The sequence below is a fragment of the Labrus bergylta genome, chromosome 23, assembly GCF_963930695.1.
Source record: "Labrus bergylta chromosome 23, fLabBer1.1, whole genome shotgun sequence".
In the NCBI taxonomy this organism is placed as follows: Eukaryota; Metazoa; Chordata; class Actinopteri; order Labriformes; family Labridae; genus Labrus; species Labrus bergylta.
In genome coordinates this window covers 14,862,410-14,888,300 of record NC_089217.1, presented here as the reverse complement: position 1 = coordinate 14,888,300, position 25,891 = coordinate 14,862,410, and the positions used below count along the sequence as shown (strand labels likewise).

Here is a 25,891-nt window from a genome sequence, read left to right as displayed (position 1 = left end):
TACTCTTGGCTGAATGTTGGAGGAAAGTAGCATCTGTGTTATTAGGATGAATTAAAATCCATATTCAGTGTAAGGGCTCTAACATGGCAGAGTGGAGCACAATAGAGATGTTTGAAAGATGGTGTCATTTGGAAGGTGTCAATGTTGTCTTGAGTTAGAATCTGTCCATTGTGTAACATGCTTTGAAAGGTGAGAAAGTTGACCTGAAACAGGTAAAAACTGCTGTTGTGAAAAATGATGTATAATGACAACATTCCTCTGTTTCCTTTCCAGGATGAGTGAGCGATACACACTAATCGGAAGTAAAGGGGCTCTACTTGTAATGGTGCTGATTATTAGTGTATGGGAGATGACCGTACCAACGGAAGGCGCTACGGGTGAGTATGAAACAAAACATTTCATCATCTTGCCCTTTGAGTGTATTTTCATATGTCCATTGCTTTGGCAATTTGAAAGCTTACACTTTATTGAATACTTCTTTAGTTTGGTATTAATGTCTAAGGTTAACCCTGTCACTTCCTGCTTCTGACTTTGTGTTATTTGGGCACATCGTCTCATGGAATCAGGAGCTAAATATAGTTTCAGGAAATATTGTAGTTACTTGTTTTTGTGATGCATTATGGCTATATCCATGGTGAGATTCCCTTGACCCCTCTCCATTACCAACCAGAACAACATTAGAGTGTGAGGCTGAAACGATGTTATCATAAGGGATTTTCTTTTCCTTTTTAGATAAATTTTTGGGCTTTTTGTGCCCTTAGTGGAGAGATAGGACAGTGGACAGAGTTGGAAATCAGGGAGAGAGAATAGGGAATGACGTGTGGGAAAGGAGCCACAGGTGGGACTTGAACCCGGGCCGTCCGCCTGGAGGACCACAGTCTCCATACATGGGTTGCGCGCACTAACCACTGCACCACCAGTGCGCCGGATTGAACTGCTTTGACTGAGGTCTTTTTTGTGACAAATTGTTAACTGCAGGATTAAAAAAAAGAAACATTTAAGGCAGAGTCAGTAGCCTTTTCTGAAAAACTGAAAACAGACTTATGCAAAAGTAATTTTGCTCTATCATCACATATGGGCCTCCATGCATAATACGTTTGTGTTGGTCGACCTGAGAAGTTTCCTGACAGGGAGTTGGTGTTTTCCCCCAGCTAGTGACAGCGCGCATGTGAGTTTAGGAGTGGATACAATTCAGCGACTGGACGTGAGTGTGTTAGTCAGGTGTGGACATAACTACGGCAAGGAAGAGAAAATATAATCATAGTGAGGCGAAACGTTAAGTGGATAAAGCTCGTTCCAAAACGTGGGCAAACCTTGTGTTAGCTTTCACCTTTGGACGCAGTGTTGGCCTGCTGGTGGTTAGCTTGTGCTAGCATCCCGTAGCTTACACTGTAGCTTCAAGCCGTAAATGTACACACTACGTCCTGCAGTGGGTGTGCGCTTCTAGGGGCAAAGAGCCCATGAGGAGGGGCACAGTTTGAATGTTGTGTTCACAAGCTGCAAAGAAGCCTGCTGAGGTAGGCTAACATCCTGTGATCAACAACTGTGAATACATCTATTGATGTGCAGTCTTTCCCGTTTCAAAGGAATCTACTCTCGTCTCTGTTTCCAAAGCTTGTAAAGAGATCAAATTCTGTTCAGAGGAATGTTCCTTTTTCGATCATTTCGTTTAATCATTGACAAGAAGCATCCTTCACAGCTCAAGGACACGGAAAACTGTTTCACTGTGGGAAAAAAAACCTAAAAAGAAAGAGACAAACTGAAAGAGGGGTGAGGCAAGGTCCTGTTAAAGGTCCGTATATAACCACAGCTTTAAAAAGCACGAGGACGAGCAGCTACTGATAGTGAGAACACACTCATTTTGAATCTGCCTCGCATAAATGAACGTCGTGACGGGGAATCTGTGACGGCAGCAGCTTCTGTTTGTCTACATTAGACATGCAGGCGACACACATTTCTGTGACATCAGACAGAGTTTTAGTGTAATTAGTCGTTTGTTTGCGTCAAACAACAGAAGAGTGTCAGCAAGATGTGCGTCATGTAGTGTTGAAGAACTCGAAGTCGGTCTTGGTCTCGAGACCCTTTTTTGAAGGGCACGGTCTCAAAGTCAAAAGCATTCTTACTCGGCCTTGTCTCGGCCTCAGACTGGGTGAACTCAGGATTTTAAATCAAGATCGGTTAAGACAACCACTGACATGCTATTTTTACATGTCATTACAGACATTAGAAGGAAAACACCTCATTCTAAAACAACAAATAACTTCAATTCATTCACAATTAGATTTTTATCCCCCGGTTACAGCCACAACCTTCCCAGTTTTACAGTCTAAATAAGTGACACGCCCCCTGCACACAAGATGATGATTATTCATTGACATTTATGCTCTTGGTCTTCACTCAGGCTCGACCCCGAAATGTCTCGGTCTTGGAGCCCTCTGGTCTTGGGTATGTCTTGGTCTTGGTTAGTGTGGTCTACAACACTATCTTTATGTCCATCTTTAAATGACTCTTGCACATGCCCACCCCAGCTTTAATGCAAAATGAATTGAATCATATTAATCACTATAGGGCCAGCTGAGTGTGATTTATGCATTGACACAAGCACATTGTAAAGTATAAAGTCTTAATCACTGCATTTAAAATTTACAAATTAAGACTAATACAGATGTTTTTGACTCTTTGAAAAGCAGCTTTGCTTTTCTCTATTCTCTTCTTTTTTTTTTTACCATCGGCTTTCTATTATATTAAAAATGAAGGGCCATCTTGAGATATGACCTCATCAAGTGTTCTTTTCTTAGACTCTACAAAGCTCCTCCAGAGCCCAAAGACGTGTTTTCACAGGCTGAGTCACACTCCTCACAAGTAGTACACTGACACTGATGTGTAAACTTGGAGTTCCCTTTTAAGGATGCTATTTCAGTAGATGTGGGGAAAAGAAAAGCTTTGAACACAAATAGGAATATATGTACCTAAATGTATCTTTTAAAGTGTTTGCAAAGTGAGACCAAAACTCCAGTTGTCCCGGGACCTTCATGTGCTCAATGGGATCATTCAGGCGGCGGTCCCAACGGGGATCCAAATCAGGTCAAAGCTCTCCTCCATGTCTAGACGAACAACTTTTCTCTGCCTACAAGCGTGCGGAGTCGCCATCTATCTGTTCACTCAGGACTTTAGCAGTCATAAAGGATTAATGTGCGACTTTTTGATCCAGTAGATGTCACCCTTGATTATCAGCCTGAAACCAAAACAACTTGAGCTGCATTGTTGTGTTAGCATGCTAATGGTAGCTCTCTTTAATTTTCTCCAAGCTTCGCATTGCAAGTAAATTTAGACAATATGGCCATTACCTAAAAACGCTTATGTGACGTTCAAATAAGCAGTGAGTACAGTATGTTATTCTTCTTTTCTTTTGTCCCTCACTTAATCAACTTGTATATGCAGGGGGATGAGCCCGCCGGCCGATGAAACATGCAAAAGTTCCCTTTGTGTGTCAAACAAATGGGGGATTTTTTTTTTCTTTTCCAGTTTGAAACGAATATTCAAAGATGCGTCTTTTAAGAAGTTGACTACCTTATGTAAGTCAGTGAAACACATCTATGTTATGTAACATACTGTAATAAACCTAAACATCATTTCCCTAAACTAGCCAAGTGGTTTGAACGCCTTAACATAGTCATATTTGTAATTCTGGTTCACACACTGTTATTGAGAGGTATGCTTCCCACACACATGGATAGGTCCGAATTACATTGCTGGAGAGTCGACATGCCCAGGGGCCCAATGTCTCATAATCCGTCTCCGAGCGCACCAGAGCTGTTTGGGGTTCATTGCCTTTGTCCAAGGGCACCTCAGCAGTACTTGTGGACTGACTTGGTACCTCTCTAATGACTCTCTGGTTCCCAAGTCACTACAGACTGTATACAGTAAAAGCCAACGTGGATTTTGGTCAGCTCAGCTCCTCTATTGAGCAAACAGCAGCAGTGCATGCATGGAAGCTAGGTTATACATTGTAGCATTGTAATGGGTTACGTTTTGCAAATTTTAAGAAAAAACGAGCTAGCAAACAATGTCAGGGTAAATGTTAGCTTTATTGAAAAACAAAATCACAGCGCTTTACTTTTTCCGCTAGCAACCCCCTTTGTTGTCGCAGCTTGTGTAGCAATACTAGCAATACAACCCCACTTCAAAAATACCAAACTAAGTCTTTAAACTGATCAAGTCGCACAATTGGCCTTTGGGTGTGGGGGCTGCCGTTGTTGGGCCAGACCTGAAATATTTCCCATCAAGCTCCTCACTATTACTAACCCTCCTATCACTAGCAGTGTAGCCATGTCTGGAACACTATAGCCCCTAAACACTCAACCTAAGAAGCAACTTATTTTTTAACCTCTAACCTGACTGTGGAGCCCTGCATGTGTCAAACTGTTGTCGGAGTGGTCGCTAGATCCTCATATTTTGAAGCATAAGACCACAGACTGTGCTGCTATATTTGTACGGTTGGGTTAGTCACCTATTTGACTTGTTCTATTTGCTCATAGTGTCAATCTCTCCATCCAAATCAAGAGTGTCCCCTGCGCACAAATGCAAGGAAAGATGCGAGACAAACATACCGAGGATTATTCATAGTGGCTGCCACTTCTAATAAGAGGTTTTTTGAAAGGATTTTCTCTGTATGTAAGCTCACAAATAAATATGTCACCGTCGTCAATGGGGGAGTAATTGGATTGAAACAGCTATTTTGGAGGTATGACTCAAACTCATCTCCCCTCGCCTCATTAAAAGTGTTGTCGAGTCGTCACTTGTAAACCCGGGGAGATCAATTATGGCAACTCAGCAACATTACAAGCAGCGGCCAACCCACATGTTTCATCTTTGGGAGTCCCACTGACAATACACGGCAGCAGGTAATTGGTGGTGCACGGGCGATGCTGCTGCCTGATAGGATGTCCATTTGTGAGCTTGATGGAAACTCTGCATACCTCTCCTCTCTTTGTCGACCAATTAGATTGGAACGCAGCACTTTGATGCGCTTGGCTTTGATTGGCAGCGATCCCCACTCAAGGCGCTCATCATTCCAGCAGGAAGTGGATCAGAATAATCTCGCACACATTCAATTTCTCTCTGATATAGCCACTGCAGCCCCCCCTGATTTCCCCAGGGTGTTATTTCTGTTGCTGTAAACCTGTTATCATTCAAGGGATGAAATGAACCCCCGAATTTGTCCAAAATAGAGAAAATGTATTTCTGCTAGAGAACACAGGGAAGAAGAGAACGAAGCTTACTGTCTGACAAGCAGGCCAAATTTAGTTCATCTAAGCAGGCAGACAAGTTATGTACGAACACACATTTGAGCTTTCACTTCTTTAAATAACCAGTTTGTGTCAAAAAAGCAGAGCTCACATTTGCACCATCAGACATGCTTTTCTGCTCTGACAGCTATGTAAATTCACTTTTTTCCCCTCTCTGATATCTGGAAAAAGGTTTGCCTTTACGCCTGTCAGGCAATGATAGAGCAAAGAGAAGCACATAGGAGCACGATCCCAGGCTGAGTCTGCTCACATATTATTGGAACAACAGATGCGTTTTCATCAGCGTCTATTGTCATCAATCCTTTATGTTACCTGCTCCCTTGGGGTTTGTACACGCCCCCCTTCTGAACTCAACTTGTTCTGCCTTCCCCGGGAACATTTTTCAGTTGAAAGAAGTTCAAAAAAGAAAATGTCTGATCCCCATTTAAAGGACTTTCAAACTGTTTGAAAAGGGACACATTTTTCACAAACTATTTGAAGTCGATGATTAAACGCCAACTGGAGATCTGCTGCAGTCAGATTCACAACACACTCGCTCACGTTGCAACATGTCACGACTGAAAGCTGCCGCACTGTTGCTGTATGCGCTTCTGTGATTGAGAGAGCTTGATTTATTGGAAGAAAAGAAGGGATAAATCTTTGCATGTCTTTAACAACATCAGCATGTTTCTAAAATTAAAGGAGCAATATATAACTCTGACACAGTGTTTAAAATACTGCAGTCCAAATTCAAAATATTGGTTAGAGCTGTCGACCCCCATTCCCTCCTTCCTAAAGTAGATGCACACGTGGGTTGCCATGTCGCGGACACGGAAGCTTCAGTGTTTAGCCATCTCTGCATTAGTTTTAAAGCCTTCCTGCAGTCCTAATCTCTCTCCAGTTTTCAAAAGCATCGTAAATATTTATCTTTGTTTTACCAGGATTGTGGTGTGGAGCTTAAAATGTCGGATAGAATCAGTAATACCTGAAACACATCACTTGCCCGCTTCCATCGCTGCAACACCTGTTGGTTTGACCTGATAACTGCTCTCATATCTGGCAAACTGAGGGGCGTCCAAAATGGTGGTGTAGGGGTGCCTTAAAACAGCCTACCTTCTCTGGTCCAAACAAATCCAGACTGGAATGAAAACTTACAAGGTTGTCAGAGAAGCCAGCACGTCAACATAGCATGTTTCCTTAATGTCTGATCATATAGTAAGGTCACTTTACGAATTCAGTAGATATCTTACATATTGCTCCTTTAATATGTTGTGGCTTCCCAAATTGGTGCAAAAAGCTAAAATTCTGACCTTTAAATCCTGCCATCATGACCCTTTCAGACATGTTACAGTCTTGAATCATCTACTATAGAAAACCACTTAGAGAAAATCAAAGGGCACAAGTTGCTGAAGGGGAACTTGAACCTGAGTGGAATGAAATATGTGTGGATTCATCCTCAGAATTTTTACACTCAGGGGTTATGAGTGTTGTGACTGCAAACTGTATCTACTGTGTCTCCTCTTAAGAGCAACTTTCCCTACTCTTGAAAATGTTGCACTGACGTATGACCTCGATGTTTGCTTGCTCTGCACCTTCGACTTTCTGCACTCTAATAAAAATGACTTATATGATGCATAAGAAGCATCTTTGCCAAGAAAGGAAAGAACTGCTTGCACCCTTGAGGGAACAGCAACTAACAGTAATACTCCGGGATCCCAGGAAAATATGAATGAATGCACATTTGCAGTGTTTTACAGTAGCATTGACTTTCCCTGAATTGGATTTCTTTTCCTGAGAAGCAACTCCTCATTTGCCATTTTTCTTAACAGCGACTGAAAATTTCAGCAACAGTTAGAGGGGAGAAGAACCCCTCATAATGAAGGTTTTGTAGGGAGGGGGTTCTTCTTCTGTAAAACTGTTCAATAGAAGAGCTTGTATTTATGGCACCCACAAAAAGCAATGATTATAATATTATCCATTCCCAACGGTTTCATGAATGGTACAAAATATGCATCATTTGCAGTTTCTCATTTGTCTCTGGAGACGTGATGAATGAAAGAGAAATGGCCCATTACCTCATGCTGCAGCACGTTTGGTTCAAAGGATTCACTGAATGAACAAATGGTAAAAACACAATATTATCTGACAGGTAGTGTCAAGTGCGGACAGTTCAGGTTTAGATGTGATTGAAACCTCACATTAAGTCAATTAGCATGATTTGCTTTAAAAGTACAACATGTTGGATTCTCCCTGCTTGTTGCCTGGTAACTTCCCAGTGCTGCATTGCTTTTATTAAATTGTATAGTATACAGGTTGAATAATGTGTTAATTACTGAGCCTTAAAGGTGCTAATAGACTGAATTTGTCACAATCATATAGAAGCACACAGGCCATTTCACCTTTCATTCTTAGTGCTAAGCTAAGCTAATTGGCTTCATATTTAGCGTACAGAGATTAGGGGGATATCATTCTTCTCATTTAAGTATCTTGTAGAAATATATGAAATATATTTCCTAAAATGTTCTCCATCTCTTTATTAAAACTCCTCCCCTTTCCAAAAACCAATTACTTCCTTTAGGTTGCAGAAGGGACTAAAAGGCTGTTTATAGTTTTGTTCAATTTTGCAGATCATAAAGAGACATCAGTATTTATTTCAGTCTGTTACACAAACAGCCATAAACTGTTCACATGAGCTTTAACATTGTAAGATCTGAGAATGTTTTAGCCTTTCTTAACAAAATAACCTTCCTGAAGCCTTTGAATCTGTTAGTTGTATGTGCACAAAGGTGTACATTAACAAATTGTACATTTTCTCCATCAACATAGATAGTGATTTGTCATTCTCAAAACTACAGTCATGAACTGCGCAAAGCAACCAATTGTCATCTCAACGCCGGGTATCCTACGAAAACAGCTGTTTAAAATGAAATTATATGTTAAAAATAAGTTTGATCTTCATTTCCAAAACAAACATGCAGTAGTCAGTTGATGCGCTTTACCATGCAGTACTGCTTTTGTCCACAGGGGGCGCCAAAATTAATGGAAAAATAAATTCCTTATAATTACTTTGACAAAAACAAAAAGTCATGTTGGACATTTATTGAAAGCAATTTATGCATTATGAAGCAAGCTCGTACTGCAACCATGCTCCATCACTCTTGAGTCATTTTCCCTGAAAAAACATCAGGTCAATATTTCAAACAGTTCAACTACAACATGATTCATCCTTGTTGTTATGTTGAAGCACTGCAGTCTGCTCTGTTTAGCAATGAAAGGCTGGTGTCGTATTTTCAAACAGGTTTCTTTTCTTGGCGAGGTGACTGATGCTTTGGCTCACTGGGTGTTGCTTTTGAAAGCTCACACATCTGATGCAAACAGTGTCTTCATTTTTCAAACACAATCTGTTGATGAGTGTCATCAAAAACGGGAACATCAGACCTGACTGCTCAGGGGATCTTTTAGAAAAAGGATTAGTTAGGGCTGCAGCAGGGAAGTATTGAGAGAGTCTGGGGATGTTGTGTAAACCTGACAGCTCGCTCTGTAAAAGATTTGAACTCGTGGTCAGGTGTCTGGTTGTTTGCCAAACTTTTGTTTTTTTTAAGTTTTCAGCCTGGATGCGGACCATTAACCAGTTTTTATACCCTGTGATATCTTATTTTTAGTGCTTGTATTGGCTAAGGATTTGAGGACTCTCAGAGATTCTACAAAAACAAGTCTGATGTGAACAAATAGCGCTTGAAACTATTGGAACATGCATGCAAGGTTCCTAACAGGAAAGATAATTAAAAGAGAAACACAAGCTTATTTTTTTAAAGAACATTTTTACTGTACATGACTTCCTCCCCTCGACCTGCAGGCATATCAATGAAACATGCCTTAAGGCTTTCATTTGTAGTCATTAAAGGCAGGGTTGGTAATTTTCTCCAGAAACATTTTTTAAGATTTTGGCTGAAATTGTGTTTAGGTCGTAGACGGAGCACTGAGAGAATACTACTTTCAAATTCATGTCAGTTTTTCGTAAATGACCAACCATGCCTTTAAATTCTCTGCAAGACTTTAAATAGAATAACTGATTGGACCCAGACCTGTTTTTGTTGTTGCTGAATATTTTATTTTCAAATTTTAAATCACCCAAAACAAATAAGCAACATATAAAAACTGGCAAACACATAGTCCCGCCTATCCCATCCCCATACACACGAAAGGGGAAAAACACTTCTTAAATGGAGTAGGTTCTTGTAACGCAATTAAACAATAAAAACACTTACAATACGTATATTGTAGTCTGTGTTGTTAAATATATTAATTACATTCACTGCAAAATAACAAGGTTATTAGTACATTTTGTGTTAGCTAACTAACTAGCTGGCGAAACAGTCTTCGGCATACGGCGCAGAAGTGGAGAGATGACATTCTCAAATAGGCACTTCAGAGCAAAAACAAATGAAACAATGAGAAGAATCCTGTAAAGGAAACTTAGGTCTGATTTCCAAAAGGATTATGTGGCTTTTTCAACCGGTGAAGAGTGTTTCTGTGTGGCTGCGTTATGCGCTTATTTAAATGAGACATTAGGCTTTCTATGCAGATAGGTAGAAAGTGTCCAATTCTCAAATAACGACGCAAACAGCCAAGCACGGTTGGTTTGAAATAAAGAGTTGAGACCAGGTGGTGACTGCGCTACAGTATTGGTTCTGCCAAAGGCCTGACACTTCATCCACCTGTGCAGAAACAGTCCAGAGCTGTTACACACTAATGAGGATGCAAGTTTGTTTTCTTCATCTAGTATTTCTTGCTTGCTCCTTCTGGAAGGATGCTGTTTTCTAAACATTAAAACTCATATCACATTTTTTGAGTCTGGCCTTGAAAAAGTTTCCCGTCCCCTCTGAGCTAATCATCTTTATGAGGACGGAGAGTGCAGCTCCATGCAGAATAAAAATGCATGGGGTGGCTCAGTGGTAATATCTGTAACACGAACTGTCTTTAACAGAAGTACCAATCATTTCTGGCTGTCTGGCCTTCTCTGAAAACATTCCCCTTATTGTCCATGCAGGGTTGCTTTCATTTATTCATGCCGGTTTTGGCGTTTTGGAGATAGCCTCGGATGAACAGTAGACAGGAAACATGGGTTAAGTAAAAAGGTTAACTGGGGATTCTACGAGCATATGGTGTATTTCTTTTACACTATGCCAACAGGACACCCTCATGGCATCATGCTTGTCTTACACAACTTTGAAACAAAATCTACAAAACAACCACAGCAGCAGCAGCAGCAGCAGCGTGTCCAGTGCTGGGGGGATCCTCTCTGTCACAGCAGCCGTGCAGCAGATTCAAAGCTGGACTATGGGATTCCCACATGAAATGCTTTTCTCTCCGTATATGCTGGCAGGAGAAGCAGAGCCAGGATTCCAACAACAACTCCAAATCCAGTCAGAGAAACCACAGCGTCTCAGTGTGAAGCGTGTCCTTCAGAGAGCTACTGGCAGCGCTTCTCTTACATCTAAAGCAGCGCGGTTGGCTGCGTCTTTGTCTCTAACATCTTCTCTTGTTTTGGCTATGTGTGAGCATCACACCAGTGTTTTACCATCCACCTGCATTATAATTCATGTACAAGGAAGTGAGGGGAGGTGGGTATTGTAGAAAACAAGCCATCACAAGTCCAGTGCATAATTTAAAGGAAACGTCCCCTGCTTTCTGTCTTATTTATGTCTACCTGCTGTTAGCTTACATTTTTGCAGCAGGCGTTTGCTTCTGAAGTAGCTAGTTGGATTGTAAAGATCGAGTGCACCAAAGTCTTGGCTAGAAATTGTTCTTGGATTCCAGTTGCCAATATATAAAGTCCTACTATAGCTGATTCAGTGAATTACTTATATGTAATTTAACATGTAAACAATCCAAATATAAATTCTTAATGTGCAAAGCTTTAAAAGGCTGTCCTCCTATTTAAATGATTGTGTATGAAGATATTTTGTTTCTCTCTCAGAACGCTCAGTTTTGGTGTGTGTGTCTCTTTAAATGCAGTGACCCCTGCATTGCTTGACCAATTTTCAGAGGACTTCCAGGTAAACATAAGGCTGACCTCATCAGACACATTGGAAGTTTCACCACTTTTAATTGCTCCCTCTTTAAAAGTGGCTTATTAGTTTTGTTCAGTTTGTCACATCCTCAACTGCTATTGGTTCCTTTCTGCAGTGTTTGACATTCACTCTAAAAAATATGGTCATTTGTTAGCAGAGAGCGTGACAGACAGTGTATTTAATGTTTGTCGATATATGTCGATGAGGGGCGGGGGGCTTTAAAAGATTTTCATTTGCCAAAGCCTAGAAAAAAAAAGTTTGGACCATCACTTAAGCAGTGGCTGTTTGCCTGGTGAAGGTCTAGTGCTGAGACGTTGCGCGGGAGTTTGTCTTTGAGTTTTTGATGGACACATCGCTCACCTGTCTTGTGAGATGGATGCATAAAGGTTTCTTCTACGTGTCTTATAAGTTCTTAAAAAACAAAAATCTATTTTCCATCTGGAAACCACGGAAAAGCATCATCTGCAAACAAACAAAAACATTTCGGCCTGATGATATCAGCCAACATATAAGTCAGGCAACCTTTTTTGTGTGTCAAGTTTAGTGTGTATATATTGTAAAAAGGAAAAGTCAGATACCAGGGGAATTGTGATGCCAAACAGTTGTTGCACATCTTTGTCAGATTTGATATCTTTCAGTTTCAGCGGCCGATTTCTTCATTGTCTCAGTCTCAGATAGCTGAAAAGTCTTGCTGTCCACCGATGTTACACATTGAAGTGAAAGCATAATTATCTAGGTTTGGTTGAGCTGCCACAGCACAGACAGTGAGGCTGGATTTTACACCGTCATTTCAGATTTACTGTTTACCGCAGCAGCAGCAGCGAGAGTCTCAGCAGAAGGACACCTCAAGAAAATGTCACATGCAATTAAGAGAGAATGGAGCAGCTCAGGCTCTAAATAATTCAGACAATGGAGCATGATCTGGAAATTGGCTCCAAATTCTGCAGCACCGTGCTTTTCCTGTCACATATCGGATTTTTTTTTTTAAAGGGGCTGAATGCTTGTTGTGGGAAATGTGGAGCAGGATCGGTTCCAATCATTACATCTCATACCTGAGCTATTATTTATTTAAAAGGTTCTTTTTCTATCATATCTTCTTTATTTCAATGTTAACAATGCCAGATTGCGATGGCCTACCTCAACTTAACTGCTTTAAACTGCAGCTAGCACTTAGTGGTCTTAAAGGGACACTGCACCAATTTCACCAATAAAGTCTATGTCACAAGTTGTGCCGTTTGGCATGTGAAAACATTTGGTCAGTGTCTTTTTGTTCCTTTTAAAGCGTGTTCTCTGAAACCATGTGGAGTTTCCTTACGTGTCAAGGTTAGATTTACATTTACAGTTTATAACCACAAAGACTTGTGTCTTGGACAAGAGTGCCTAATGCATTTTCTTCTCACTAAAACAACAACATTTAGAAAGCCATTTATAAATGTTTTAAATATGTTTAAAGTTAAAGTGAATCTTGTGAGCCTAATTCTTTAACTTTTGCTGTACTTTTTCCTTTCCGAGAGTACAGAGCAGGCAGAGCATAGAGTCTGATCCTTTCTGATGATTCCATGTCTCATGTTTTTTTTTTTTTTTTTTTTACAGCAGCACACCAAGTTCGGACGGGAACCTGCGAGGTGGTGGCATTGCATCGCTGCTGCAACAAGAACAAAATCGAGGAGCGGTCACAAACTGTGAAGTGCTCCTGCTTCCCCGGGCAAGTGGCCGGCACCACCAGAGCTGCCCCATCGTGTGTAGACGGTACGTTCCACCTCTGGCTGAATATTTCATGGGCCATCTTCTTTTTTGCTGATGCTCTTTCACACAAATCTCAAGGATACGTTTTTGCTGAGATCAACAATTGTTGTTCAGCATTAACTCACCTGAGTGTAATTTCTTCTAGAAGATGCTGTCGGGAGGCAACTTACAGGAGGGGAAAAGAAAGCCTAAGTTTTAGCAGGATACAACTCATCCTGCAGGGGAACATTAGGTGTTCACTGAGAGCTCCTGTGAGGAGGTTTTAGCTAGTCATTTAACAGATGAACCCCAAAAGCCTATAAGACAATCAGCAAAAAGATCAACTACTTAAATATAGTTATTTTTTTATGTGTAGGTAGGTGTCAGACAGGTTACTGTTGCCTAGCAACCTCAACAGCTGCAGTGGAACTAGTTAACAAAACCGTTGTCTCTTAACTTAACCTATGAATTTAGAGATGATATGATGTTTCAAGGCCTCTTTTTTAAACATCAGTATTGGGAGCTATTACTCACATTCAAAGTGTCTTACTCTCTAGCTTCAGAGTCAGCCAGCACTTTTAATTTGGCGCAATGAATCTTGGGATATGTTGGACAAAGAAGGATGCATTGGATATTTTCATTAAATACATTTTTTAAAAGTTACTTTTTTTTTGTTTTTGGGATTTGTAATTAAGGAGATGGTGTTGGGTCCTGGGGCTAGACCAGCAGAGGAAAACAACTTCACAGTTGAAATGGTACCAGAAGTTAAAGTAACAATATGTAACTGGGACACCTAGTGTTTAAAATGGGTACTGCAGTCCAAATTCAAAACATAACAAAACAGAGCTGATAGTGTTTCCACAGTGAGCATATAAATAATAAGCAATAAAACATTATTTTGGTATTTTTACATTAAATAACTGTATCGTCTCTTCCTGTAAAATCTTTAAAATGTCGAATGATGATCCACCTTGCATTCAGGGGCATTTACGCATTTTTCGACCAATAAAAATGTTTTATTTTTTGATGAAAAATGCGTCCCGCCACGGCAGGTAGATAATCTCGAAGTTCGGTTTCATTGGGAAAAAAAAAATCAACATCAGTCGTAATATTTATGATGTAGTACTATGTGTGCTTAAGAAATTATCAACTAGTGAAAAACATTCATAGCAGCAGTCCTTTTCTTTTAAATGTATCCGGTCTAATTGTACCACATAGGGCTGATGAAGCCCTGTCATATTTGACTTTTAGTTTTCACTGAATCCAGGAGCCGCACAAAGACTCTCCTGAAGGGTTTTTAATCACCTCTGAATAAAGGTGAAGCTGTTCACTTCACACGGTAAAGTCAGCGAATTACAGGGTCTTTAGCATGCTAATATTTCTGACCCCCAACTCGCCTGAAGTGTCTGCCTCACTTTAGTCTGCACAGCGCAGGTTTCTGGCTAAACTCTGGACCCAATCGTGTTTGACCTATTCCTTGACATTTTACTATTGACATTTTCTGCAAATTAAAGCTGTGTGCCACTGGCCTCAGTTTAAAGCTCCACGGGTGATCTCAGTAAAAAAATGATCAGCACTTAACCTTTTAATTATTCTTTTTTCTATGACTGAGGGATTACCTTTAGCTCCACTCTGTGTGAGACATTCTCCTCATTGTATGAAGATAAATGAGCCCGAAGACACCTGAATTATAGATTTGAATAGATTTGAGGGGGAAAATTATAGAGGAAGCGAAAGAAAAACACAAGCAAACTTCGGTAAATGAACCTTCTCAGAAAGCGTCTTGATCGCACGTGTGTTCCCTCCAGTTACTCCGGCTTCCTCCCACAGTCCAAAGACATGCTTGTCAGGTCAAACGCTGACTCTAAATTGACCGTAGGTGTGAATGTGACTGTGGCTGGTTGTCTGTCTCTATATGTCAGCACTGTGATTGACTGGCAAACAGCCCAGGGTGTACCCCGCCTCTCACCCAATGACAGCAGGGATTGGCTCCAGAGCTTCTATGTTTGGATTACAATGTTGCAATCATTGCGAAATTAAAAACTCTGGAACTGCTTTACTGTTAATGTTAGACGGTGTCACATTCCTGCGAGAAGTATATGCTTTGGCCAAACTCCAAAGACACTCAGCCTCAACACTCACATAGTAATCTTCTGTAGCGCTACATGAGTATGAACCCAATACAACTCATGATTACAAATAAAGGCCTTGAATTACCAAAGGTTTTTCTGTTATACAATTTTCTTTGCTGCCAGATGTTTTCAGTCAGAGCAGCCTTTGTGTTTTAACGCATCATTAACTGTTAAGTGAAACAGATCCCAAGCACTTTCTGCATGCTTGGTTATCATTTTTCCCATTTCATTTCACGAGAAACCTTTGTGGCTTTTAAGTAGCTGCTTTTACGCAAACCACCATCTGCCAGCCGTTGACCTGATGCCTTGTTTTTCACACCACACTGCTGCTATAACCATGGCGGTGTGATACACATTAATTCCCTCATGTCGTAAAGTATCCATTCTGTGGATTTCACCCGACGCTCTGATATTTTGTGTGGTTTATATAAACTGTCCTATTCATTAGGAAGAGCACTAATGGTGGTTGAGCGTAGATAATGACTTTGAATTTGAATAATGTCTTCAACAATAGAATAACTGCAGCTCATCAAGGCGTTCAAGACTACAGCTGAAGGTTTCCCCCCTCAAATAACTTGAGACTCAAACCTTTCCACTTCCTACTTTGAAGATATTTATGACAATACTCTCAACATCTTTTGTGTTTTGTACTGAAAATAGATTTAGTGAGCGTTGCTATTCGAAGAAGTAAATCTTATATCACAGACCTGAGACAGCTGTCAAAATGTGACGACTTGATGAGACAAAGCGTGTTTCAGACTCGTGATGTTGTGAAAGTGTGAATGAAATACAGATTATCAGAACAAAATAATAATAAAAGAAGGCCCATTGATAATAAGGGAGCTGCGTTCATTGTGTTTATGTTAATTCATTTTCATTTGGATTTAGTCTTAGCCCTTCAGGCGAGGCCACAAATAATAGATCATGTAGGCAGGCAGAGCAAGAAAGACAAAAAGCGAAGTTAACGCAACATTGTAATGAAAAATGTTGGATAACATTATCAGAACTATTCAACCTCAAACATCTTAACTCAATATTTGTATAATTTAATGGTAGTATTCAGCCTACACATGTCTGTCATTTCCTTCTTTGGAACCGTTACGTTAGCTTGATTGCTATAAAGAAAGCCATGTTATTTAAATGTTCTTGAAAAAAAATTTAAATGAAAGAAATAGGTCATATTGATGTCTGGTTGATCATCCGGCGTTTACTATTTTCATCTTGTAAATAAGGAAATTTGCATCACTACTATTGGAAAGTGATTTTTTATTTTTTTGATGACTCATCAGTTTTGATTTTATGACAGATAAGAGTTATTTATAATAGAGTTGTGATCTAACTGACTGGGTTACAATGATTGGGCTGAACAGTTTAGCATATGAACATGCTCACTCAGAACTCAAATATCACTACAGAATGTTGCGTTCACTCTACACAGCACTATAAAGTGGTAGGGAGTCGTCAGACACAGGTGAGACTAACAAGACACAGGTGAAGACAATCAGGGCAATCAGAATGGAGGAAAACCAGACCAAAGGAGGAAGTAAGAAAAGACCAGAAACACTGGGGACAAGAACTTCAAAATAAAACAGGAAACGCATAAAGAACTCAATATATGTAGCTGTAAAAATACACGCAGGGCATTGAGAAACACGAAAATAGAAAATTACAAAATAAGACAGGAAATACTAAAGACTAGACTTGGAAATAAAGCAACAGAAAAAAACACACACAAGTGAAACGATCAAAATTAGACAGGAAATGACATAAGCAACAAAACAAGGAATACACTAACTAAACTAAAGTAAACCATGACACGCAGCCCACTTTTAAGAAATAAAAGGTATTAAGTGAGTCTTATACACCTAATGTTACACTAATTGTCACTTTAATTTGCTTGTATCTATATCTCTCTATTACAGCCTCAATAGTGGAGCAGAAGTGGTGGTGTCAGATGCATCCGTGCCTTGACGGAGAGGAATGCAAAGTTCTTCCTGATCTGAAGGGTTGGAGCTGTGCCACAGGGAACAAGATCAAAACTACAAAGGTAGGTTTAAGAAACAAAAACGATTTTTACACTCAAGATATCCATATTCTGACCTGTTGAATCTCACCCCACACACTGCAACTCCCAAGGTCAACAGGCTGCGGCTTCTACAACAATCCTCTGGCCTGCCTTTACCTTTACACAGCTAATGTTTGCAGCCAGTGCTTGGACCCCCCTAGGGGCCTATAATCAATGGGCTGCCATGTCTCCTTAGCACTTCCAGGCCACTTTGAGCACCCAAACTGGCCAATTACTCACTCCAATTACCTGCTTTTAACATTGTAACATGATGCCTGTATCCTTCAGTGTGATATGACAACCCATAGACTTCGCTTCTCCCTCTCTCTCTCCATGTACTTAATTATTTAAACCGCCCGCAACACCTGCCTGGAGCCGGGAGCCTGGAGCCTGGAGCCTGGGGTTATCGATTCACAGAATTGTCGGGACCTCATATTATTTTTTTTCCCCTTTTAGTGCTTTGTCCAGGATCCCGTGACAAATGTCTTGTGATGTCTTGAAATATTTTCCGATTATTACGAGACCAAAAAGTTAAACTTCTCTTTCTGTTGTTGTCTCCTTTAACATGTGTGACTGGAAAGATTTCTGCAGACAAAGACCAGCTTTGGTAACGACAGATGTTTCACGGAGGAAAACAGGTAATTAATCGGTTTGTTTTTCAATCGTCTTAACTCTAATTTTTCTACTCATTATGGTCCCAATTTCAATTTGCAAAGTAAATACATTTCTCAGTAGGGGCCATTAATTCGTCTCATTACTTCATTGTTCAAATATTTGACATAAAAATTATTTACTGTAAAGTATTACTTCGTATTTTGATTATAAACCACATTTCCCAGAAGTGTTGCTATTCCTGAGAACGTGTGTGCGATCCAAGAGACAACAACAACCTGTTCAAAGCAACACCCAGCAGATTTATCTCGCACACCTTTGAACTAGAGCTCGAGAGAAGAAGCAAGTTTGTTAACTTTCAGATCTTTCAGTATGCTGCTTGAAGCAGCGGGGGGGTCGAGCTTTCCTCTTCATCTCAGCTGCTCTAATGGGTAAACAGCACAACATCAACTTGGAACCTCGAGCGATACTGACTCATATCAATCAGTATAAATACATTCACACAGGCTCGAATCACCTTTAGTATTCAAAGCAAACAATGTTACCACAGGGCCCACGACTCAGCAGGGAATGCAGTCTGGAGCAAATCTCTGAGCGAAGCCGGAAGTTATTGTATATTTTCATTTCCAAAATAGCAGCAAAAGGTAAACATTTTCATTTGTGTCTTGAGGACGTTGGGTACACGGAGCAATCACTTCTGTTAACAACATTATTTGTATTCTTTTTTAATTTCGAATTTGTCAATCCATGTTTGTGAAATACACACAAGTTATAATATTCAAATTCAGGCAGACAAGGGAGTCTGCAGCGTCTCACTTCCAGAGTTAATTTGAGGCTTTGACATCAAGTAGTTTTCTCTTTTTACTCTTTCCATTTACAAAGATTTTAAAGCACTCCACAGAATTATGTGATGATAGTTCCTTTCATGTGATTTAGATGGTATTTTTGGCTCGCCAAAACAGAATCAGAATACAGTAAATAACTGTAGTTTAACATAAATGGGATCTTTTAGCTGTAACATCGAGGAGGAAATTTACTGCCAACAGGCTCTTCATCAAACAGTTTTGACGTCTTCTGTAAATTACCCCATTTTTGAGTCCTTAAATATCGTGGAAACAAATGACTAACAGGCTTCACCCTGACCAGAAGCAGATTTTCAACTGTGTTTTAGAGACATTACTCAAGCTGAATAATATTAAAGTTGTAGGTAAGTAAAAAATAAGCTCTATTCTTCCATGGGGATTGAACCCCAAGCCTTCAAGTTGAGAGACGACTGACTCTACCAACTGAGCCACCAGCTTGGGGTTGCAATAAGTTTTATACGCCTCCAAAATAAAGCTGTAGATCAAAAAAAAACGTTATTTTTGGCTTTCAACAGCTGAGCCTGCAGGTACTGATTGGTTTGAAAAAAAGACCATTAGCTAGAAACAATGTAATGAGCAGCAGAAGATTTCACAGTTGTATGTTAGCTAAAAGTCTAACTGAATAACGGAAGCAGCTTAGAGGAAGCTTAGCAAAGTTCAGCATCCAAATAGCAGTCAACCGGTTTAACTAGACAAAAGAAAAAAGCTTCATTTTAGATGATCAAAATATTTAGCATGAGCTGTTTTTTCCCGCCTATTTTGTGGGTAATGGTTTGCATCCTGAAAAACTGCTTCCTACATTGCTCTTTGCTGATAAGAAGCTACATGAAAAGAAATAATGTAAATTAGGAGAGGATGGAAGGTGAACAAATGGAAGGTGGATGGTGAACAAATATGTATAATTTGCAGATCACTGCAGATGGCTGTCCACCAATGAATCAGGCTTTCCTCAAGGTTTCTGCCTCAAAAAGGAAGTCTTTATTTTGAAACTGTAGCCAAGAGCTTGTTCATTGGTGGATACAGGGACTTCTTGATTAAAATAAACAGAGTAAAACATTCAATTGATAGGTTGGTTGTACCCAAAAATCAAAGTTAAAATGGACCCCAACATCAAACTGTCCAAATTCATTAAATTTTCCAGACAAAAAAAAAGGTTATCTTTTATTGGTACTCTGGACATTATCATGCTTAATTTTGAGCTTAACTTCATTGTAAGTTTTCTGTTCTGACATAACCAATAATGAAAATACTGATGCCTGTTCGTTCAGAGGCAGAAATCTTATCTCATAGGAAGAGGAATTCCTGACAGATGAATTCTACATGTTTTACCCTCTCATTGTGCTACGCTCTCCTAGATTCTTTCCTCAGTTCCTTTGCTACCATTGAAATGAATGCAGAGCCACATATCTCTGACAAAATTCCCCTCAACAACAGCCTGAAGGTGTTGATTAATGATGCTTCGTTCCCATTAATCCTGACAGTAGAACTTCATTTGGACAAGATGAATCTGCAGAGTCCTTTCTGTTTCGGTTTTTGCTGATTTTACTCGCTGATTCTCGTATAAAAATGTTGCCTGGTGCAGCTTTTAAATGGCCCTGCTACAAAAATGCCAGCCTCTGTAGTTACACTACAAAACATATTGCTGAGGAGTGCACTGCTGTGTGCCAATTACATGGCTGAATTACGCAAAACACGAGCCCATGCCCCTGCTGTGTTGAGTCCTTCAGCCAAACCTCACTTGAGGTGTTAAATGGAAAGGAATCCTTCCCCAGTTAAATTATCACCTCTCAGCCACCAATTAAAATAGCGCAGCATCCACTGAAGAGTTAACTTTCCTCCTTATTTTTAGCATATAGTTCCAGAGAGTTACTCAAATACTGTTAATGATTTACGCCCATCAGTGGTGAGACGCAGTGTAGATCAATCTCTGAAGGCATTTTCTCTTCTGACAAGCAGCAGCTCTGCTCCTTGTCTTTTCAGCGTGGAATTATTCTCAAATTAGTACCACATTAATCACAGTGACAGCTCTGAATGTAAATGAACTTGTAAAGGGAAGAATTTATTGCAGCCTGTTGAAATACCGACAAAGTGCTATGAGAAACTAAACTGATGGAAACTCTTTACCCTGAATGCATTATGATTATGCAGGTTTTCTTGCCAAGTGAGGGCCTGATGGTTTCTGGATTGTTTTTGCCTCCCTGCATAATTGAAGATGATTTATACGACCGTTCGCAGTTTGCCTCTTCTGTGTCAAACGGCCCATTTGTGAATTCCTCTAACCGGGCTGTCTCAGCTGTCTGTTTCCTGTCAAAAGTTCAGCGTCAATAATGGAGCCCTACAAGTTAGCTGACGGCTTCCCACGGTTCATTCAAGCCTTCACGGGCAGCTGACAGGCAGTTTGAATCGATAGTGGACGTCGTCATAAAGGTTGTTATGTTACGTTCACAGAGAGTCTTATCCAGATTGTACTTTTGGAGGAGCCAAGGAGATGCCTGTCAGACACGGAGCTTCATGACAGGCAATTTGATCTCAAGGAGAAAGGACGTCTGAGTATCAGACAGCGTCGAACGAGGAGAGAGAAACCCCAACTCACAGGCATCCTTTATTCTGAATACTGTATAACACTCTGATGGATGGAGCCAATACAAGTCTGATATCCTACAACAATATTAAATCTCTAGAATTGGAAAGCTTGAACTTTACACTTAAATGTCTCCTCTTTATCAGCCTGTCAGAAAGAGACACTGAATTGCATGAAATTTGACTCAGGTACACAAAGGACTAATTTGTGCTCGATTTTGAAGGAGCTGTGTAAATTGGTCCTTTTTTGATAATGATGTTGCTTTTTGGTCTTCTTCCAGACTTTGAAGGTGTTGTTTTTTTTCCCTCTTTCCATCATTCTGACCTAACGACTTGAAATATTGGTCAGATATTTTCAGAAAAATTGTCAAGTTTCATCTAAACTTCTGTGGTCATTCAAAGCACCCAAAAGATGAACCTTTGAAAATTGTCCGTTAAGTCACTGTGTTTTAGATAAGGGTTTGTCAAGGTTGTCGGAAAAAAGGCAACCAAAACTTAGAATGAAAATTTCCAAACTGAAAAATCCCAAAAAGGGTCAAAAACAGGAAGCCACAAGGAATCAATAGGGAGCACGAGGAAACCTAACATCTGACACTAACATACACATACGACAATGAACTGACTCGGAGGCGAAGAAACACAGAGACTAAATAGACATGGGGTAATCAGACACAGGTGAGAACAATCAGGTCAACTAAACTGGCAAACACACAGAGGCAGGAATACACAAGAAAACTGAGGAGAACTACAAACTAAGTCATGAAACACTGAAGACAAACAGAACTCAAGAAAGTAACAAAAACACACTAGAACATTAAGAAACACTAGGGTACGAAGTTACAAAATAATGCACGAAACACTTGAAAACTATGAAACATTAGGACAAAAACACCCAGACATTTAGGATTCGAGACCGGGAAAAGACCAAGACCATAAATATCACTGTAAAATCATCATCTTGCATAACACTGGGAAGGTTGACCCAACATAAAGTCTTGGAGAATTCTCCTTCAATGTCAGTATTTTAATGGAATTTATCCATTTACTTCAAAGAATATGTTGACTGTCACTTGTTGTGAGAACTCCCTAGACTGTTATTAACAACTTGTCAGTTCCCCTCGACTTTAAGGAGCATTTTGGAAACTTTAAGCTCATTGTTTTGGTCTTCTGTTGCAGCTTTTTGCAGAGAAAAAGCTTTTATATAAACCACTGTATGCCAGCAGCAATGAACCAAACAGCAGACAGAGTTAAATTCTGGCTAGCTTGACCATTGAAGCATTTAGCAGCTAAATAGCGATGTGTCCTTCAGGAGCTGATGGAGACTAGACTCTTAATGGATGTAGATACTGCTTTGTATCAGATGAGTAAAAGAAGATAATATGTACATTTCGCATTTTAAACTTTTGTTCTGCCCTAAAATGTGCAAAAAGATGTGTTTATTTACAATTGTTTCATGCCATAGACCTTTCCTAAGCACCACCAGCATGTTGAAATGTACACATCCTACAGCTATATCACACAATAAGACTGACATTCAATACATTCATGCTCCCAAGAATATAATTTTTATTTTATAATTTTTATTTCACACAAGATATCTCCATACCAAGTTTTACATCGTTAAATGTACATAGCAAGATATTTAGTTGACTGTTATTGTTTTTTCGGAGCCAATTGGTGCTCCCAATGGTATGAACCATTATGGATAAAGTTACCCAATGGTTTATACTTGTAGCAACAATCCTGTCAGACTACTTATAACAAAACAAACCTCTCCAAAATGCCAACTCTGGACATGCTTTTTTAAAATCATCCAACTCTTCTAAACTATATAGTCTCAAAGCAACGCTAGCAGGAGTTTCAGACCTTTAGAACTTATTGTTTCTCTGAAGATAATGAGTTTGCTCTCAGTAGCAAACATAAAATGTGAACCGCTTGCTGAATAATGCATCTGAACATGTAGCGTCTTTGCCAACATCTCTGTCATGTCAATCAGTGTGGGCGAGAATCTACTGCTATGTTGGGTTTTCTGTTGATACAGTTAAGTTTTATTACTCACACTCTTTCCTTTTATGTGATCTCATGTTTTTATCTACACTTGAGTCAAGTGCTAAGACCTGCTGACTTTTCTTTGTTATACAACTCACAGATAAGCTGACATTTAATACATATGGTAATTATGTGAGTTATTTAAAAATCTATACAATATATTCAGTGTTGCTTGTGGTTTTGCCTTGACTTCATTGTAACCACTTTTTTCTGTCGCAGGTGAACCAACAGCTTTGCTTTTTTGTCGGATCATCACAGAAGAGAGGAATGAAAATGACCTTTCTGTAAATAAAGACTTCCCTTCTTTCTGGACACAGTTAATCTTTGGACAAATCTGAATGCATCTTGAACTCTTGAACTCTATGGACATGAAAAAGAGGATTACATTCTATTGAAAGTACTGAAACATTCAGCACTACTTTTGGAAGGACTCCATATGATAAGCCTTACAAGAAAACAGGATTTATTCCGGACATTGTACTGCAACGATGAACTTTATCTATATGTGTATTTAAAGAGTATAGAAGCCCTCTGTAGGGGACTTGGTATCACAAATTGACCAGGGAGAACAGCAGATCAATTTGTTGTAAGCATCGCAACTTTGGTTTGGTTTTTATCCGTCAGTCGTGGCTTTCTTCTATAACAAAGTGTAGTTCCAGATGTCCAGATCTAGACAGACATGTGGCTGAGCAGCAGCTATTCAAGGTGATTTTCAAAGAAATAAACACACACATTTGTCTTTTTGTCATTCAATCTTGGTTGTTACAGAAAAAGGGAACCTAATTCATTTTTAGACTCTGCGTAAAAGTACTAAACCAGACATCAGTCAGTGCTTCTAATGGACAGTTCAGTTGAATCAGCCGGATTAGGAAATTCAATTGGACTGCTGTGCTTGTCCCATTATACAAGCACCGAGGAACAATCCATCTATTGATGGAAGTATGTCCGACTCAGCTATGATAGAGGTGATATGCCCCCTTTCAGCTAGTTACTGTTGGACCTTCTTGCGTTTGACCTTGCTAACAAGTAAGTTAGGTGACAAGTTAGCATACTGGTTAAAAGTCCAACAGTGGTGGTGCAGTGGTTGGTACGCGCCCCCCATGTGTGGAGGCTGTGGTCCTCCAGGCGGACAGCCCAGGTTCGAATCACACCTGTGGTTCCTATCTTGACTGTCTTTCCCCACTCTGTCCCTCCCTGATTTCCGGCTCTGTCCACTGTCCTGTCTCTCCAAAACATGGGGAAATGTAGCTCTGTACTGCAATGCAGCTATAATGTTCAATTTCTGGGTCAAAGCCCGTAGCGGGAACTGGTTTTCCAATCCTCCTCCTGGCTATAGGCTAGCTTGGGTCCGATTGATGCATTTATTGTACGTGAACCCCAACCTCGTATTCTAAGCGCGTTAGTCCAACTTCGAGAAATTCAACTTCAGATGGACAATCATGTTAACACACATTCTAAAAGATCCAGTTTTTCGCGGGCTACCACAACAAATGGATTAAATCTGATCGAACAGCTGTGAGCAGAAAAAATAGAATCCAGCTGTGGTTTGTTTTATTCTTTGAGAATCACCGTGTCATTCCCTTCTACTGCTGCCAGATTTTGTTTTTTGTACCACATCTCTGGAGTTCTTGACAGTGGCGGTGTAAATTAAACACTTAGAGCATCTGGCTTGCCGGCTGGGTAATGACAATGTTCCCAAAACGGTTTCAGACTAGTTACTCAAGTAAGATTTGCTGATCACCTTCCAGTATTGCTGACACTTCCTCTGTCTGTGTAAGTGATGACATCAGTAATAAACTATGGTTGTGTATCTAAAGCCTTGTGTCTTTTAAGCATCTTCATGTTCATTTTATTAACCACCATAGCAGCAATACAGCAAAACAATGGACTATTATCTGACCGGGAAAAAAAAATATTTGCAGAGCTTTTGGTATGGATTAGTGTTATTTTCAGTATGATTAGGCATCTTACATTGACAACACAATAATGCAAATTTTGAAAAAGACCCATTGTACGCACTGGCCTTGTTAATTAGACACATTTTAGAACATATATAGACAGCTTCTCCACAAAGATAGTGTCAGATTGTCGGGAATGGAAATACAACTGGGTCGAAATAAAACATCAATATCTTTCAGAATCAGACAGCTGCACTAAACATGTATCCTCTTGTCTGATGTCTCAATGTGAGTTCAAGCAAGTCCAATCAGCTGCTGGCCTGTCACTGCAAAGATTGAAGTGAAAGTTATGCTGCAGTTATTCATCCAATGTTGCAGAATTCAGAAAAAGCAAACCAAAATAAAACAGTTATAATGTAATGTAAATCAGATGTAAAATGGTCACTTTATTTAAAAAAACATACAAAAAAACAGTTCTGCTTTGTAGTTTTTGTTAATTTGTTTCTAATGGTTGCCTTGTTCCTCTCACCCGGCCCTCCACAGCATTAGCACCATCTGTTACCTTCATGTGGAGATATTCTGAGTCCAATTTCTTTTGTAGACAA

The 25,891-nt window shown here is 39.8% G+C and overlaps 1 protein-coding gene across 3 annotated transcripts in view; it reads left to right on the top strand.

Annotated features, from left to right (window-relative positions):
* Positions 1 to 25,204, top strand: part of tafa2 (TAFA chemokine like family member 2) — a 74,670-nt gene extending 49,466 nt beyond the window's left edge. The window contains exons 2-6 of one of the 3 annotated variants that reach the window (XR_010665175.1): positions 274 to 377; positions 12,956 to 13,111; positions 17,142 to 17,268; positions 17,854 to 17,922; positions 23,608 to 25,204. Coding sequence is in view for 2 of the 3 variants with exons in the window: in XM_020634755.3 (XP_020490411.1) it covers positions 275 to 377; positions 12,956 to 13,111; positions 17,142 to 17,266; positions 17,866 to 17,895 (414 nt within the window). In the remaining variant the exon portion in view is untranslated. Of the gene's footprint in view, positions 1 to 273; positions 378 to 10,598; positions 10,732 to 12,955; positions 13,112 to 17,141; positions 17,269 to 17,853; positions 17,923 to 23,607 lie in introns of those variants that run through there. The other 2 variants (XM_020634755.3, XM_065951549.1) reach the window with 2 other exon arrangements.
* Positions 25,205 to 25,891: the final 687 nt, after the last annotated feature.